The sequence below is a fragment of the Rhinopithecus roxellana genome, chromosome 15 (genome assembly GCF_007565055.1).
Source record: "Rhinopithecus roxellana isolate Shanxi Qingling chromosome 15, ASM756505v1, whole genome shotgun sequence".
Classification (NCBI taxonomy): Eukaryota; Metazoa; Chordata; class Mammalia; order Primates; family Cercopithecidae; genus Rhinopithecus; species Rhinopithecus roxellana.
This window is the reverse complement of record NC_044563.1, coordinates 99,979,393-99,996,598: the sequence shown is the minus strand read 5'-3', so window position 1 is coordinate 99,996,598 and position 17,206 is coordinate 99,979,393. Positions and strand designations below refer to the sequence as shown.

Here is a 17,206-nt window from a genome sequence, read left to right as displayed (position 1 = left end):
AAAAAGAGTTCAGCAGGTAGGTCAGATAAGAGATTGATATATAAATAAACTAACAGCCTCTCTATGCAGTAATCTTAACCATTTACGAAAACAAAATTCAACTCATAAAAAAGAATCCTATTCAAAATAACAATAAAAAGAAGGTACCCAAAAGTAAATTTAAAAAAAGATATGTAAAATATTCAAAAAGAGGTTTATTCCACACCCATTGAAAACTTTACTGCAACTCCAGTCAAAATCCCAAAAGATATTTTGAGAAACAAGGGGAAACTTAATAAGTGGATCTTAAAACTCATAAGAACACAAGGCAAAAGAGTCAACATAGTTTAAAGCAGCCTAGGAATAGGGTCATTGCCATACTAGATATGGCATTCCTTGATGTATTTCTCTTTGCTTGATTGAGCTTTGCAGGTACTGCTTTTTAACAAATTGATGGTTTGTTTGGGTCAACTCTGTGTTTTGCATGTCTATCGGCACCACTTTTCCAACAACATTTGCTCACATCATGTCTCTGTATCACATTTTGGTGATTCTCGCAATATTTGGAATTTTTCATTGTTATTATATCTATCATGTGATATATGAACCGTGATCTTTGGTATTACTATTGCCATTGTTTTGGGGTGCCATTAACCATGGCATAAGACGGCAAACAGTCAATACAAGTTGTGTGTACCACTGCTCCACTGACTGGCCATTTCCCCATCTCTCTCCCTCTCCTTAGTCTTCCTATTCCCTGAGATACAACAATATTAAAATTAGTCCAATCAATAATCTCATAACATTCTCTTAAGTCAGTGCCTTATCCACAGCAAGGCCCTAACTGTCTTCAATTTTATGAAGGCTGAGAGAGATGAATAAGCTGCAGAAAAAAATTATGAAGCTAGCATACTTCATGATGTTTGAGGAAGGAAGCCATTTGCATAATATAAAAGTATAAAATGAAGCAGCAAGTGCTGACGTAGAAGCTGCAGCAGTTATACAGAAGATCTAGCTACAATCATGGATGAAGGTGGCTACAGTAAACAACAGATTTTCAATGTAGACGAAATAGCCTTCTCTTGGAAGATGCCCTCATTTAGGACTTTCACAGATAGAAAGAAGTCACTATCTGACCTCAAGGCTTCAAAGAATAGGTTGACTCTTGTTAGAGTTAATGTAACTGGTGACTTAAGTCAGAGCCAATGCTCATATATCATTCTGCAAATCCTAGGGTTCTTAAAAATTATGCTAAATCTGCTCTACCTGTGCTCTACAAATGGAACAATAAAGGCTGAATGACAGCACATCTGTTTACAGCAAGGTTAACTGAATATTTTAAGCCACTGTTGAGACCTACTGCTTAAAGAGGCATATTTAAATATTTAAATATTACTGCCCATTGACAATACAACTAGTCACCCAAGAGTTCTGATAGAGATTTACATGGAGAATAATATATTCATGCCTGCTGACACAACATCTATTCTTATGGATCAAGGAATAAGTTAGACTTCTGAGTATTATTATTCAAGAAATAAATTTCATTAGGCTTTCACGGCCATAAGTAGTGATTCCTCTGATGGATCTGGGTAAAGTACACTGAAAACTTTCTTGAAAGGATTCATCATTCTAGATGCCATTAAGAACATTCGTCCCTCATGGGAGGAAGCCAAAATATCCATATTAACAGCAGTTTGAAAAAAAATTGATTCCGACTCTGAGGGATGAGTTGGAGGGGTTCAAGACTTCAGTGGAGGAAGTTACTGCAAATGTAGTGAAAATAGCAAAAACGCTAGAATTAGAAGTGGAGCCTTCTAGAAGATGTGACTTATTGCTGCAATCTCATAACAAAACTTGAAAGGACTATTTGCTTCTTATGGATGGGCAAAGAAAGTGGTTTCTTGAGATGGAATCTTCTCCTGGTGAAGCTGCTATAAACATTGTTGAAATGACAACAAACGATTTAGCATATCACATAAACTTAACTGACAATGCAGTAGGGCAGGGTTTGAGAGGACTGACTCCAATTTTGAAAGATGCTCTACTGAGTAAAATGTTATCAAACAGCATTGCATGGTGCAGAGAAATCTTTGTTGAAATGAAGAGTCAATTGATGTGGTAAACTTTATTGCTGTCTCATTTTAAGAAAACGGCCATAGCCATCCCATCCTTCAGTAACCTCCATGCTGATCAGTTAGCAGCTACCAACATTGAGGCAAGATCCTTTGCCAGCAAAAAGATTACTACTCACTAAAGACTCAGATGACCATTCACATTACTTAAAATATTTTAAAATTAAGGGATATATATTTTTTACACATAATGCTATTGCACACTTAATGGACTACACTGTAGCATAAACATAACTTTTATAAGCACTGAGAAACTCAGAAATTTTTGTGACTCAGTTTATTATGATATTTGTTTTATTACAGTGGTTTGGAATCTAACCTGCAATATCTCTGAGTTATGCCTATAGTTATAGGCTATGGTTTATGAGCATATATAGCAAGTCATCGTATACGAGGTGTATACACGGATACACACGATAAGCTAGTGGATTCAGAATATTGTGTTAGTAATGCAGGAGAAGAAAGATAGATCATGGATTACAGAGCAGAGAGCAAGAAGCATACCCCTTCTTATTATAAACTTAAATTATAAACTTAGATTCATGACATTTATCTCTCTTCCATTACTTTGGGAGAAGAATACCCAGAACAGTGCTTTGCACACAGTAGGCATCCTGGAGGCAGTAAACTTAGTTGGCTGAAAGAAGCTTATGGTATTCCCACCTGCATCCTATTCCTTGGAAGCAAGGCCACCAAGCTCCAAAAAGCCCACCAAAAGGCTGATCCTGGAGCCATGAAATATGCCATTGGATTCCTTCATGGTGATGAGGACCACGAGGCCACTACATACACTTTCTCCTAATACAGTCATTTATATTGATTTTTCTGATTCTGCTTTGAGTGATGCTACTGTTTTCTAGCATCCTAGATTGGATTTGCTTTTTCAAAAGCATTATGCAATAACAACATGAAAGAATGAAATAAACATGTATACTATTTTTTAAAAGACTAAAAAACACTTGAATGCTTTTTCATGTTTACATTTAAATACAGAAAGAGACACAGTTTAGCTTATGAAAAAAATAAAGTGAAAAGAAAAGCTCAAACCTTTCAACTACTTCTATGTCAAAGCAGAATCGTTTATCAATTGAATCTGTCTTTCGTCGGATGCAAGATTTTAATTTAAACATTTCCGGTGAGCTAGTAACAAGGCCATTCTGAAACAAGAAGAGTACCATAGTGTTAACACGCTGACAAGGTGAATTGAAATATATTAAATACATGAGCTCAAGTTGCCACATTAAAATGTTTAACAGTATAGGTTACGTATATAGGTCACAATCATGCCCTGTCTTTTTTTGATGCCTAATGTTAGCTGTCCGATCATAATACATAAAACTATTTGTTAATTAATGGCATATGTATGTTTTATTTAAAAGAATGATGTAACATGCCTGTCCAGTACCCTTCAACATATTTACTTACAATGCTAAATTATACTATAATGTACATTCCCTCAATACTTAGATTTAGAAAAGGTATGAAGTTTCACAGTCACTTAACACCATAATTGGATATATAGAGTGCTTGTTAGGATACAATATTTGTTGCTCTTAATCAAAACTCCCTGGATTGCAAAGAGATTAGTATCATGTGTGTGTCTTTGTATTAGAGCCTTAAACGATAACTAGCTCAGGTTTACAAGAGAGCTACCGAAATAATATAGTTCCAGTATATACATGACATAATGCTATTGCTATCATATATATCAGGGTGGTGGAAAAGTAATTACAGTTTTTCCATTAAAAGTAATGGGAAAAAATGCAATTACTTTTGCATCAACCTAATACCATGTGATTGTTTTGCTGGTAACCCACTGCTGCTAAAACTGACTCTCTGGACAAGATCCAACCTAGGCCACATTCACAGGAATTCTCTTCTGTAACTGAGATGCCAGTCTATTTGAAGGGGAACATTTATCTAATGTGTGGTTAATTCTATATTTGGTTGTGCATGTCATCAATTTATTAATGGAATTTTGGCTTGGTCTACTTACATTATTAACTCACTATCACATAAGTTGGATTTACAGTAGTAACTATTAGAGTAGAAACTAGGTGTGTTGTGGCACTTAACAACTTCCCAGGATGGTAGCAACTAAGGTTTCTTTTTCTCTGGTATGTTCTCCTTTATTTTATGCCTTTCAGTTTGAATTATTAGACTCTGATGAATGCCCAAGTACAATAAGTTTCAAGTGACGTATTTGAGTATGTGTCTAAGTTAGATCAACATTTACCTCTGCCATGATCTATACCACTAATTATCTGGGCGAGGCACTTACTTTCTACTAACTTTATTTCCTAATCTATTAAAATAAGGCTGGACTAATTATCTTCAGTGTAACTCCCAGCTTTAGGGTACTTAGATTGTGACCTAATTAATTCACAAGTTCAATCATTTGCCATATCCATCCTTTAAATCACAAGAAGATTATATGCCACAGACAATAAAGCTCTCTGCAGCATTTCCTCAAACAAAGTACACTGTATTCTACATTGTTCACTAGCCATGTGAGACATTCAGTGACCAATTTACTTTTGGGGTAAATGAGCATCTATTGGTTTCTTCTGAGAAACCTTGTTAGCCAGCATTTTGGTAAACAGTATGCAGTGTGGAAGGGGACAAGGCATGCAGGAGCAAATGCAGCCTCCCACAGAGGCCACCCAGGGGAAAGACACAGAATCCCTGAGCCTGCTCCAGCCACTGACACTCCCTCCCTGGGCTGCTAGCCAACCAACAGCATAGACAAATAACTCTGCTGCCGGAAATGTGAGATGACACCTCTGTAATCTACTGAAGGATCCCTACATTTAACTCGACTGCTTATAAATATGTCATGGCCAAGTTAAAGGAAGACCCTGGCTACTCTTTTCAAGTCATTCAGCTCATAAAAATGAGAGAAAACATTTGACTTTCTATTTTTTTTTGTAAATGTGTACATGTTAACTAGAGAAACAAATGTGATTTTTTTTTTCTTTTAATTCCATTACTTAAATAACAAACAGTTTAAAAAACAAACAAAAAACAAAACTAACTCACCATTTTCCCACTGGATTTCATTTCTGAAACACTCATTGTGAATGTTTTACTTCCCTTATCATATGTACAATAATGTTTAATCCATGTAAAACCAAGCGGACCTAATGTAAGGAAACAAAAAATATTTTCAGATTTTGTTAATAAATGATTTGTATCAAAGTTTGCACATTCTTCAGTGCTATGATACACAACTGAGTATCTCCATATACCATGCTAGTTTGTAACATTTACCATGCATGAGAAAGAACAGAGAAACAGCAGTATAGGATAGAGAGTCTTACAATCAGACAATATGGCTTTTACTTGTAGCTCTGACACCGACTTTTTAAAACTTGTAAGTTACTTTGGATCTGAACTTCAGTTATTCCATCTGTAAAAGTGGTATACTTGTACCCCACAGAGGAAGGAAGAATGAGGAATAAGAGTCTGAATTGTTAAAAATGGTCTCCTTACTTCTACCTGTATTCTTTACTCTCGTAACTGTCAGATATATATTGTTTAAAATGTAGTCAGGTCACTTCATTCCTGTATTCAGAACCCTCTAGTGCCTTCCCATCTTACTCCCGATAAAAATCAAAGAGCCTATTATCCACAAGGTTCCAAGTGAGTGGCCTCCCATTCTTTTCCCCATCTCACATCCCACTGCTTTGTGCCTTGTGCACTCAGTTCCAGCTACACTGCCCCGCTCACTCAGTTCCAGCTACACTGCCCCGCTTGCTGGTCTTTGAACACAATGGAGGCATTCCTACCCAAGGGCATTTGCAGTTGCTGTTTCCCAGGCCTGGACTACTTTTCCTTTAGATACCTGCATGACTTGCACTGTTACCTCCCTTCAGGCCTTTTCCTAAATGTAACTTTCATAATATGGCCTTTCCTGGGGAGATATCTAAGATCTAAACACCCTCACCTTGATACTTATCTCTCTTTCTTGCTTTCATTTCTTAGCAATTATCATTGTCTGAAATATGATTTGTTTCACTAATTTAAGCCATTTATTGTGTGTCTCTGTCACAAGATTTTAAGAATCTATGTGAGCAGGAACATATGATGTTCAGCTGACTAGAATATGAATTGCTAATCCTTACAACAGAGCCAGACATACAGTTGTCAGTCAATATTGACAAATGAATAATGAATAAAGGAATGAGTCACGCATCTAAGACTTTACTAAGTTCTAAGACTTTACTGACCTTAGAGTTATTTCCTCTTACTCCTAATCTGGAAAAAACAAATTCAATTTACTCTTTAAAATGAAAATAATTTCCACTATCTACATGAGAAGGAACTTGTATGTGTAATATTCACTTTCTTTTCCCCCCAAAATACCATGTAACCTTTTCCCATAGCACCCATGTTATTGTCCAGTATTCTCCTTAGGAAATTTACCAGAGAGTAGAATGCATTGTTAGTTCAATGTTTCCATGACCATGGTGGAAGACCTTCAGTTTTCCCATAGGGAAGCCAGGTATCCTGCACCCAAGCACCATAGTGGGCTGAGTGGATTGAAAATGGTGTTTGTCTGGGGCCTATCATGGGGAGGGGGGAGGGGGGAGGGATTGCATTGGGAGTTATACCTGATGTAAATGATGAGTTGATGGGTGCTGACGAGTTGATGGGTGCAGCACACCAAAATGGCACAAGTATACATATGTAACAAACCTGCACGTTATGCACATGTACCCTAGAACTTAAAGTATAATAATAATAATAAATTAAAGAAAGAAAAAGAAAATGGTGCTTGTTTTCTATGTATTAATAGCATCTCCATCCAGGGACCCATCTTGCTTAACACCTGAATTTTTCTAGCAGCTACTATGCACATATTTTTGCTGGCTTCATTTCAGAACCATGTTTAAAAGAAAGAAATTGAAATATTAAAAACTACCTCTTGAGAAAAGTGTTTCATGAGCCATTTAATTTTTTTCTTTAATAATAATGCCCTTGGTATCAAGTTTAATACTTAAGCCACTCCAGATTTTAAAACTGCAGGGTGCAGTCATACACTTTATCATCACAAAAGACTATTACAATTAACTTCAATTCCATTTGGGGACCATTTCACACTATAATACTTAATAATACTTGTTGATAATTCTGTTACATGTGATGTAAAATACCTAAAGACTTAAGAGCTAATTAGTGGAAAGTGACTGGACAGATATTCTCATATGTAGTGACTTCATTACGTAGGTAGCAATATATGAAGCAATATTAGCTATAATTTTAAAATAGAGCTGCTGCAATGCTTTGATGACATTTTAAACCAAAGACCCTTTTTCCTGCCTCCATCTTAAGTTCAGAACCTCCTGCATTTAATCCTCGAGTTTGCTGCAAACACATGCTGCTTTCTTTAAAGCTGATTGGCACTAGGCCAGGGCAGATGCTCTTAGACAAGCAATTCTAAAGTCCCCAAAAGTGTCTGGGAAAATAAAAATTGATTACAGCTCTAAAGTTGCAAAATAAAAGCTGTTTAATTATCTTACCCAGTAATCATTTAAGTTGCTAAGATGAATATTTGCAGTGTGGAAGGGGAATGAACATTCATCGAATACCTTCTTAGTGCCCATATTTTATCTAAGAACCTTTATAACAGACATTATAAAGAACATTTTAAGAAAACAGCCTGCGACCGAGAGCTGGCAATACTTTCATCAATAGGGCATGTGACTGAAGTTGTTCTTTTTAGAGAAATGATATTTTCAAGCTGTTTTAAGAATTAAATGAGACAGGCCAGGCATGGTGGCTTACGCCTATAATCCCAGCACATTGGGAGGCCAAGGCGGGCGGATCACAAGGTCAGGAGATCGAGACCACGGTGAAACCATGTCTCTACTAAAAATACAAAAAATTAGCTGGGTGAGGTGGCGAGTGCCTGTAGTCCCAGCTACTCAGGAGGCTGAGGCAGGAGAATGGCGTGAACCTGGGAGGCGGAGCTTGCAGTGAGCCGAGATTACACCACTGCACTCTAGTCTGGGCGACAGAGTGAGATTCCGTCTCAAAAAAAAAAAAGAATTAAATGAGACAAATATAAATTGCAAAGAATAGGAAGAGCCCATAGTAAGCATGGTATTATTATTATTGACAATATCAAGAAAGGAGGGGGCGGAGCAAGATGGCCGAATAGGAACAGCTCCAGTCTCCAACTCCCAGCGCAAGCGACACAGAAGACCGGTGATTACTGCATTTTCAACTGAGGTACTGGGGTCATCTCACTAGGGAGTGCCGGATAATCGGTGCTGGTCAGCTGCTGCAGCCTGACCAGCGAGAGCTGAAGCAGGGCGAGGCATCGCCTCACCTGAGAAGCGCAAGGGGGAAGGGAATCCCTTTTCCTAGCCAGGGGAACTGAGACACACAACACCTGGAAAATCGGGTAACTCCCACCCCAATAATGCGCTTTAAGCCAATTGGCACACCAGGAGAATATATCCCACACGTGGCCGGGAGGGTCCCATGCCCACGGAGCCTCCCTCATTGCTAACACAGCAGTCTGCAGTGATCTATCTGCAAGGCAGCAGGGAGGCTGGGGGAGGGGCGCCCACCATTGCTGAGGCTTAAGTAGGTAAACAAAGCCGCTGGGAAGCTCGAACTGGGTGGAGCTCACAGCAGCTCAAGGAAACCTGCCTGTCTCTGTAGACTCCACCTCTGGGGACAGGGCACAACAGGGCAAGCAGCAGAGGCCTGTGCAGACGCGAACGACTCTGTCTGACAGCTTTGAAGAGAGCAGTGGATCTCCCAACACGGAGGTTGAGATCTAAGAACGGACAGACTGCCTGCTCAAGTGGGTCCCTCACCCCTGAGTAGCCTAGCTGGGAGACATCCCCCACTAGGGGCAGTCTGACACCCCACACCTCACAGGGTGGAGTACACCCCTGAGAGGAAGCTTCCAAAGGAGGAATCAGACAGGTACACTTGCTGTTCAGCAATATTCTATCTTCTGCAACCTCTGCTGCTGATACCCAGGCAAACAGGGTCGGCAATGGACCTCAAGCAATCTCCAACAGACCTATAGCTGAGGGTCCTGACTGTCAGAAGGAAAACTATCAAACAGGAAGGACATCTATACCAAAACCCCATCAGTACGTCACCATCATCAAAGACCAGAGACAGATAAAACCACAAAGATGGGGAAAAAGCAGGGCAGAAAAGCTGGAAATTCAAAAAATAAGAGCGCATCTCCCCCTGCAAAGGAGCGCAGCCCATCGCCAGCAACGGATCGAAGCTGGTCAGAGAATGACTTTGACGAGATGAGAGAAGAAGGCTTCAGTCCATCAAACTTCTCAGAGCTAAAGGAGGAGTTACGTACCCAGCGCAAAGAAACTAAAAATCTTGAAAAAAGAGTGGAAGAATTGACAGCTAGACTAATTAATGCAGAGAAGGTCATAAACGAAATGACAGAGATGAAAACCATGACACGAGAAATACGTGACAAATGCACAAGCTTCAGTAACTGACTCGATCAACTGGAAGAAAGAGTATCAGCGATTGAGGATCAAATGAATGAAATGAAGCGAGAGAGAAACCAAAAGAAAAAAGAAGAAAAAGAAATGAACAAAGCCTGCAAGAAGTATGGGATTATGTAAAAAGACCAAATCTACGTCTGATTGGGGTGCCTGAAAGTGAGGGGGAAAATGGAACCAAGTTGGAAAACACTCTTCAGGATATCATCCAGGAGAACTTCCCCAACCTAGTAGGGCAGGCCAACATTCAAATTCAGGAAATACAGAGAATGCCACAAAGATACTCCTCCAGAAGAGCAACTCCAAGACACATAATTGCCAGATTCACCAAAGCTGAAATGAAGGAAAAAATCTTAAGGGCAGCCAGAGAGAAAGGTCGGGTTACCCACAAAGGGAAGCCCATCAGACTAACAGCAGATCTCTCAGCAGAAACTACAAGCCAGAAGAGAGTGGGGGCCAATATTCAACGTTCTTAAAGAAAAGAATTTGAAGCCCAGAATTTCATATCCAGCCAAACTAAGTTTCATCAGTGAAGGAGAAATAAAATCCTTTACAGATAAGCAAATGCTTAGAGATTTTGTCACCACCAGGCCCACCTTACAAGAGACCCTGAAGGAAGCCCTAAACATGGAAAGGAACAACCGGTACCAGCCATTGCAAAAACATGCCAAAATGTAAAGACCATCGAGGCTAGGAAGAAACTGCATCAACTAACGAGCAAAATAACCAGTTAATATCATAATGGCAGGATCAAGTTCACACATAACAATATTAACCTTAAATGTTAATGGACTAAATGCTCCAATTAAAAGACACAGACTGGCAAACTGGAGAAAGAGTCAAGACCCATCAGTCTGCTGTATTCAGGAGACCCATCTCACATGCAGAGACCTACATAGGCTCAAAATAAAGGGATGGAGGAAAATCTACCAAGCAAATGGAGAACAAAAAAAAGCAGGGGTTGCAATCCTAGTCTCTGATAAAACAGACTTAAACCATCAAAGATCAAAAGAGACAAAGAAGGCCATTACATAATGGTAAAGGGATCAATTCAACAGGAAGACCTAACTATCCTAAATATATATGCACCCAATACAGGAGCACCCAGATTCATAAAGCAAGTCCTTAGAGACTTACAAAGGGACTTAGACTCCCATACAATAATAATGGGAGACTTCAACACTCCACTGTCAACATTAGGCAGATCAACGAGACAGAAAGTTAACAAGGATATCCAGGAATTGAACTCATCTCTGCACCAAGCGGACCTAATAGACATCTATAGAACTCTCCACCCCAAATCAACAGAATATACATTCTTCTCAGCACCACATTGCACTTATTCCAAAATTGACCACATAATTGGAAGTAAAGCACTCCTCAGCAAATGTACAAGAACAGAAATTATAACAGACTGTCTCTCAGACCACAGTGCAATCAAACTAGAACTCAGGACTAAGAAACTCAATCAAAACCGCTCAACTACATGGAAACTGAACAACCTGCTCCTGAATGACTACTGGGTACATAACGAAATGAAGGCAGAAATAAAGATGTTCTTTGAAACCAATGAGAACAAAGATACAACATACCAGAATCTCTGGGACACATTTAAAGCAGTGTGGAGAGGGAAATTTATAGCACTAAATGCCCACAAGAGAAAGCAGGAAAGATCTAAAATGGACACTCTAACATCACAATTAAAAGAACTAGAGAGGCAAGAGCAAACACATTCAAAAGCTAGCAGAAGGCAAGAAATAACTAAGATCAGAGCAGAACTGAAGGAGATAGAGACACAAAAAACCCTCCAAAAAATAATGAATCCAGGAGTTGTTTTTTTGAAAAGATCAACAAAATTGACAGACCGCTAGCAAGACTAATAAAGAAGAAAAGAGAGAGGAATCAAATAGACGCAATAAAAAATGATAAAGGGGATATCACCACGGGCCCCACAGAAATACAAACAACCATCAGAGAATACTATAAACGCCTCTATGCAAATCAACTAGAAAATCTAGAAGAAATGGATAATTTCCTGGACACTTACACTCTCCCAAGACTAAACCAGGAAGAAGTTGAATCCCTGAATAGACCAATAGCAGGCTCTGAAATTGAGGCAACAATGAATAGCCTACCCACCAAAAAAAGTCCAGGACCAGATGGATTCACAGCTGAATTCTACCAGAGGTACAAGGAGGAGCTGGTACCATTCCTTCTGAAACTATTCCAATCAATAGAAAAAGAGGGAATCCTCCCTAACTCATTTTATGAGGCCAACATCATCCTGATACCAAAGCCTGGCAGAGACACAACAAAAAAAGAGAATTTTAGACCAATATCCCTGATTAACATCGATGCAAAAATTCTCAATAAAATACTGGCAAACCGGATTCAGCAGCACATCAAAAAGCTTATCCACCATGATCAAGTGGGCTTCATCCCTGGGATGCAAGGCTGGTTCAACATTCGCAAATCAATAAATGTAATCCAGCATATAAACAGAACCAAAGACAAGAACCACATGATTATCTCAACAGATGCAGAAAAGGCTTTTGACAAAATTCAACAGCCCTTCATGCTAAAAACGCTCAATAAATTTGGTATTGATGGAACATACCTCAAAATAATAAGAGCTATTTATGACAAACCCACAGCTAATATCATTCTGAATGGGCAAAAACTGGAAAAATTCCCTTTGAAAACTGGCACAAGACAGGGATGCCCTCTCTCACCACTCCTATTCAACATAGTCTTGGAAGTTCTGGCTAGGGCAATCAGACAAGAGAAAGAAATCAAGGGTATCCAGTTAGGAAAAGAAGAAGTCAAATTGTCCCTGTTTGCAGAGGACATGATTGTATATTTAGAAAACCCATTGTCTCAGCCCAAAATCTCCTTAAGCTGATAAGCAACTTCAGCAAAGTCTCAGGATACAAAATTAATGTGCAAAAATCACAAGCCTTCTTATACACCAGTAACAGACAAGCAGAGAGCCAAATCAGGAATGAACTTCCATTCACAATTGCTTCAAAGAGAATAAAATACCTAGGAATCCAACTTACAAGGGATGTAAAGGACCTCTTCAAGGAGAACTATAAACCACTGCTCAGTGAAATCCAAGAGGACACAAACAAATGGAAGAACATACCATGCTCATGGATAGGAAGAATCAATATCGTGAAAATGGCCATACTGCCCAAGGTTATTTATAGATTCAATGCCATCCCCATCAAGCTACCAATGAGTTTCTTCACAGAATTGGAAAAAACTGCTTTAAAGTTCATATGGAACCAAAAAAGAGCCCACATTGCCAAGACAATCCTAAGTCAAAAGGACAAAGCTGGAGGCATCACGCTACCTGACTTCAAACTATACTACAAGGCTACAGTAACCAAAACAGCATGGTACTGGTACCAAAACAGAGATATAGACCAATGGAACAGAACAGAGTCCTCGGAAATAATACCACACATCTACAGCCATCTGATCTTTGACAAACCTGAGAGAAACAAGAAATGGGGAAAGGATTCCCTATTTAATAAATGGTGCTGGGAAAATTGGCTAGCCATAATTAGAAAGCTGAAACTGGATCCTTTCCTTACTCCTTATACGAAGATTAATTCAAGATGGATTAGAGACTTAAATGTTAGACCTAATACCATAAAAACCCTAGAAGAAAACCTAGGTAGTACCATTCAGGACATAGGCATGGGCAAGGACTTCATGTCTAAAACACCAAAAGCAACGGCAGCAAAAGCCAAAATTGACAAATGGGATCTAATTAAACTAAAGAGCTTATGCACAGCAAAAGAAACTAGCATCAGAGTGAACAGGCAACCTACAGAATGGGAGAAAATTTTTGCAACCTACTCATCTGACAAAGGGCTAATATCCAGAATCTACAAAGAACTCAAACAAATTTACAAGAAAAAAACAAACAACCCCATCCAAAAGTGGGCAAAGGATATGAACAGACATTTCTCAAAAGAAGACATTCATACAGCCAACAGACACATGAAAAAATGCTCATCATCACTCGCCATCAGAGAAATGCAAATCAAAACCACAATGAGATACCATCTCACACCAGTTAGAACGGCAATCATTAAGAAGTCAGGAAACAACAGGTGTTGGAGAGGATGTGGAGAAATAGGAACACTTTTACACTGTTGGTGGGATTGTAAACTAGTTCAACCATTATGGAAAACAGTATGGCAATTCCTCAGGATCTAGAACTAGATGTACCATATGACCCAGCCATCCCACTACTGGGTATATACACAAAGGATTATAAATTATTCTACTACAAAGACACATGCACACGTATGTTTATAGCGGCACTCTTCACAATAGCAAAGACTTGGAATCAACCCAAATGTCCATCTGTGACAGACTAGATTAAGAAAATGTGGCACATATACACCATGGAATACTATGCAGCCATAAAAAAGGATGAGTTTGCGTCCTTTGTAGGGACATGGATGCAGCTGGAAACCATCATTCTTAGCAAACTATCACAAGAACAGAAAACCAAACACCGCATGTTCTCACTCATAGGTGGGAACTGAACAATGAGATCACTTGGACTCGGGAAGGGGAACATCACACACTGGGGCCTATTATGGGGAGGGGGGAGGAGGGAGGAATTGCATTGGGGAGTTATACATGATATAAATGATGACTTGATGGGTGCTGACGAGTTGATTGGTGCAGCACACCATCATGGCACAAGTATACATATGTAAAAAACCTGCACGTTATGCACATGTACCCTAGAACTTGAAGTATAAAAAAAAAAAAAAAAAGAATAGAGACATTTTACGTATGATAGGGGTTTAAATCCCTCTCTTTTATAAATGAAGAGAGACTGAGCTCAGAAAACTATTGGCACAAGTCACAGGTCAGCACAGGCACGGAATCTCAATATGGGCACTTACTCTGGAACCCCTGGCTCTTTCAGTTACACTGAAGTCTAGCAGAATGTGATTTAATGCATGCCTTGAGGTGGATAACATAAACACCCCATATTCAGGTAGAGTGGAACTCTGTCCAAACAGTGAGTTAAGCCTACCCCATCACATCCATCTCCATTTATCACTCAATTTATGGCTTTGATATTTATTTGACATTGATCACTGGCTGCTAATTGTGTAAGTGTGTCTTATGCTTTCAACTACAGAATAAAAACTTGAAGTCAAGTATTTATCTCATTTTTGTCCCCCACAAGAACTTATCTACCCAGTGATAGCAAGTGCACAATCGATACATCTTAGTAAACTGGTTAGATTGTTTTTATTGTAAACACTTTCAAAGATCCCAAGTGAGAAGGGGCTTTGGGTATTTGCTCCTCATATAAAAATAATTCCAAAAGCATATACATATATTCCTTTTTCTTTAGATCCCTTGGCAAAGTGAATAGGGGAAGATGATAGGTGGGAAAAGACAGGAGGAAGAGATTATAATGAGGCAAGAGAGAACTTCTGAAGGTGATGAATATGTTCATTATGTTGTAGTGTAGTGATGGCTTCACAGGTGCATGCATATGGCAAAATTTATCAAAAAATGTTTTAAACAGGCACAATTAATTTATGTCAATTAGACCCAATAAAGCTATAAAATAATACAGGTAGATACAGATCAAATCAAGATGGAAATTGTCTTGGGGGAGGAAAAATATCAACAAAGAGCGTATTAATAAGGAGAACTGAACTGTGAGACCCTCCAATTCAGACACTGCTAAAGGTCCATCACAACAGGGGCATAACCGAAGAAGCCTTTTAGAAGGATCTGCTGGAAGCACTGTAGAAGATGCATTAGATGATGTGCAAGCCTGGAGGCAAAGGGAGAACAGTTAGGAGGTCACTGCAATGGTCTCATCTGGGCAAAGGCAGTGGAGATGGAGAGAAGGTATGGAATCAAAGGATATCAAGAATACAGAATAGACAGATTTGTCCCAGGGAGACACTGGGTGCTAAGGATGGATTGCCTTGACTTCTGCAGTCTACGAGAGTGGGTGGTGCCATTACAAGAAATTAAAAAAAAAAAAAAAAACTCAGAGGAGAGGTCAGTATCACAAAGAGCTTTATCATCAGTCTAGAATGACCCAGAGAAGTTAAGCATCTTAGAACAAAAGATACCAACGTCAGGTAAGTGCATAAAACACTGTGCTTAGTCCATCCATGTAACAACCAAATTATTGAAGGGCCTACGCTTATAGACTGACCCAAATGTCCAAGACCTTGACAATAGATAGGCAAACCATGGTTCCACCCAGTGGGTGCACTCACTACCAAGTAGGACTGAATATGATATATTTGAATATTATGTACAAAATAATATTGCAAGCTAATCTAAAGGTTTTTTGTTTAGGATAAAATATTGTGTGCCCACAAAGATTTCAGCAAGTGTGTAACACCTAGAAAAATATTCAAGAAACAAAATATAATCAGATTACAATGAATAAAAAATCCAAGAATGGCACCTCCTCTACCACTTGCATGTTTACTGTCCTCACTGGCAACAAATTCTTCCAGTGGCCAAATATTTTATTGGTAGAAAATGTGAGCTCCTTTCAATGTACTGTCACATGAATGCTTTCAAACCTGGACAAAATCATTTAAAATAAATATTCAAAAATTTCCTTAGAGTCCTTTCCAAGCTTGAGTAAAAAAACATAACAATTTAAAAAAAAGAATAAAAATTTCCTTACAGTCCTAAATGAAATCTATATACCCTATTAACAAGCCAAGGGACTGGTAATTGTTCATGAACTGGGGGGAGGGTAAAAGCTACTTATTATGCACTAATTATAGAGTACCTAGGCAGATCACTAGTTTTATCATGTTTAGATATGAAAACAGTAGACTGGCCAAGGTAGATAGTTAGGAGAGAGAAAAATCCTAAAACCCAGATCTCCTGAGCCGGCGTTCCTCTATCATCAAGTCCATGCAGTAATAAATGTTTGCAGAGTCTGCTGGATCAAATCAAATTTGTGTGTGTCCTGCTGTCCAACAAATGAGCATCACTTAATCATGTTGCACATACAGTGTATCAAAAGCCTTTCACATTGGTCCACGATGGGCTGGAAACACACACAACTGTTTCTTCACCAAAAACAGCACAAGAATGATGGCTTAGGGCATATCCAGTTTGAAAGTGTTAATGTAGTCAAAATAGTCCAACTAGTTCCACTTAATGACAAGTAACAGGCACAAAAAACTAGTTATACAAGTCTGAATGGCTTTTTAATATTTTTGAGAGAAAAATGTCCTCAGTGTGAGGCAATCATAATCGTGCTCTATTGGCTTTGGCACTTATTTCCAAACCTCAAGAAGTAAGGAGTGCCAATTTGGCATTACCATGATTACCAATGTTACACCTGAAAACTGACAGGGCACAAAATTAAATAAAATAATGCCAACAGAGGGTAAAACTATTATTATAGTCAGCAGGACGATTCATCCCAATAAAGGCTTTGGTTTGCAATTTTCCATGAAACTTTAAGTTGAGATTAAGCATCACAATTAAATGATAAAACTGAACTCATGTTATGGTATGAGTGAAGACTGTAAGTTCCAAGTTCAACAATATGCCAACTTA

The 17,206-nt window shown here is 38.8% G+C and overlaps 1 protein-coding gene across 1 annotated transcript in view; it reads right to left on the bottom strand.

Moving 5' to 3' along the window:
- ARHGAP42 (Rho GTPase activating protein 42) overlaps positions 1 to 17,206 on the bottom strand; it is a 332,212-nt gene that overhangs the window by 48,683 nt on the left and 266,323 nt on the right. The window contains exons 9-10 of the mRNA XM_010358477.2: positions 5,154 to 5,254; positions 3,162 to 3,271 (exon numbers count right to left, since the gene is read on the bottom strand). Coding sequence (XP_010356779.1) covers positions 3,162 to 3,271; positions 5,154 to 5,254 — 211 coding nt within the window. The remainder of the gene's footprint in view (positions 1 to 3,161; positions 3,272 to 5,153; positions 5,255 to 17,206) is intronic.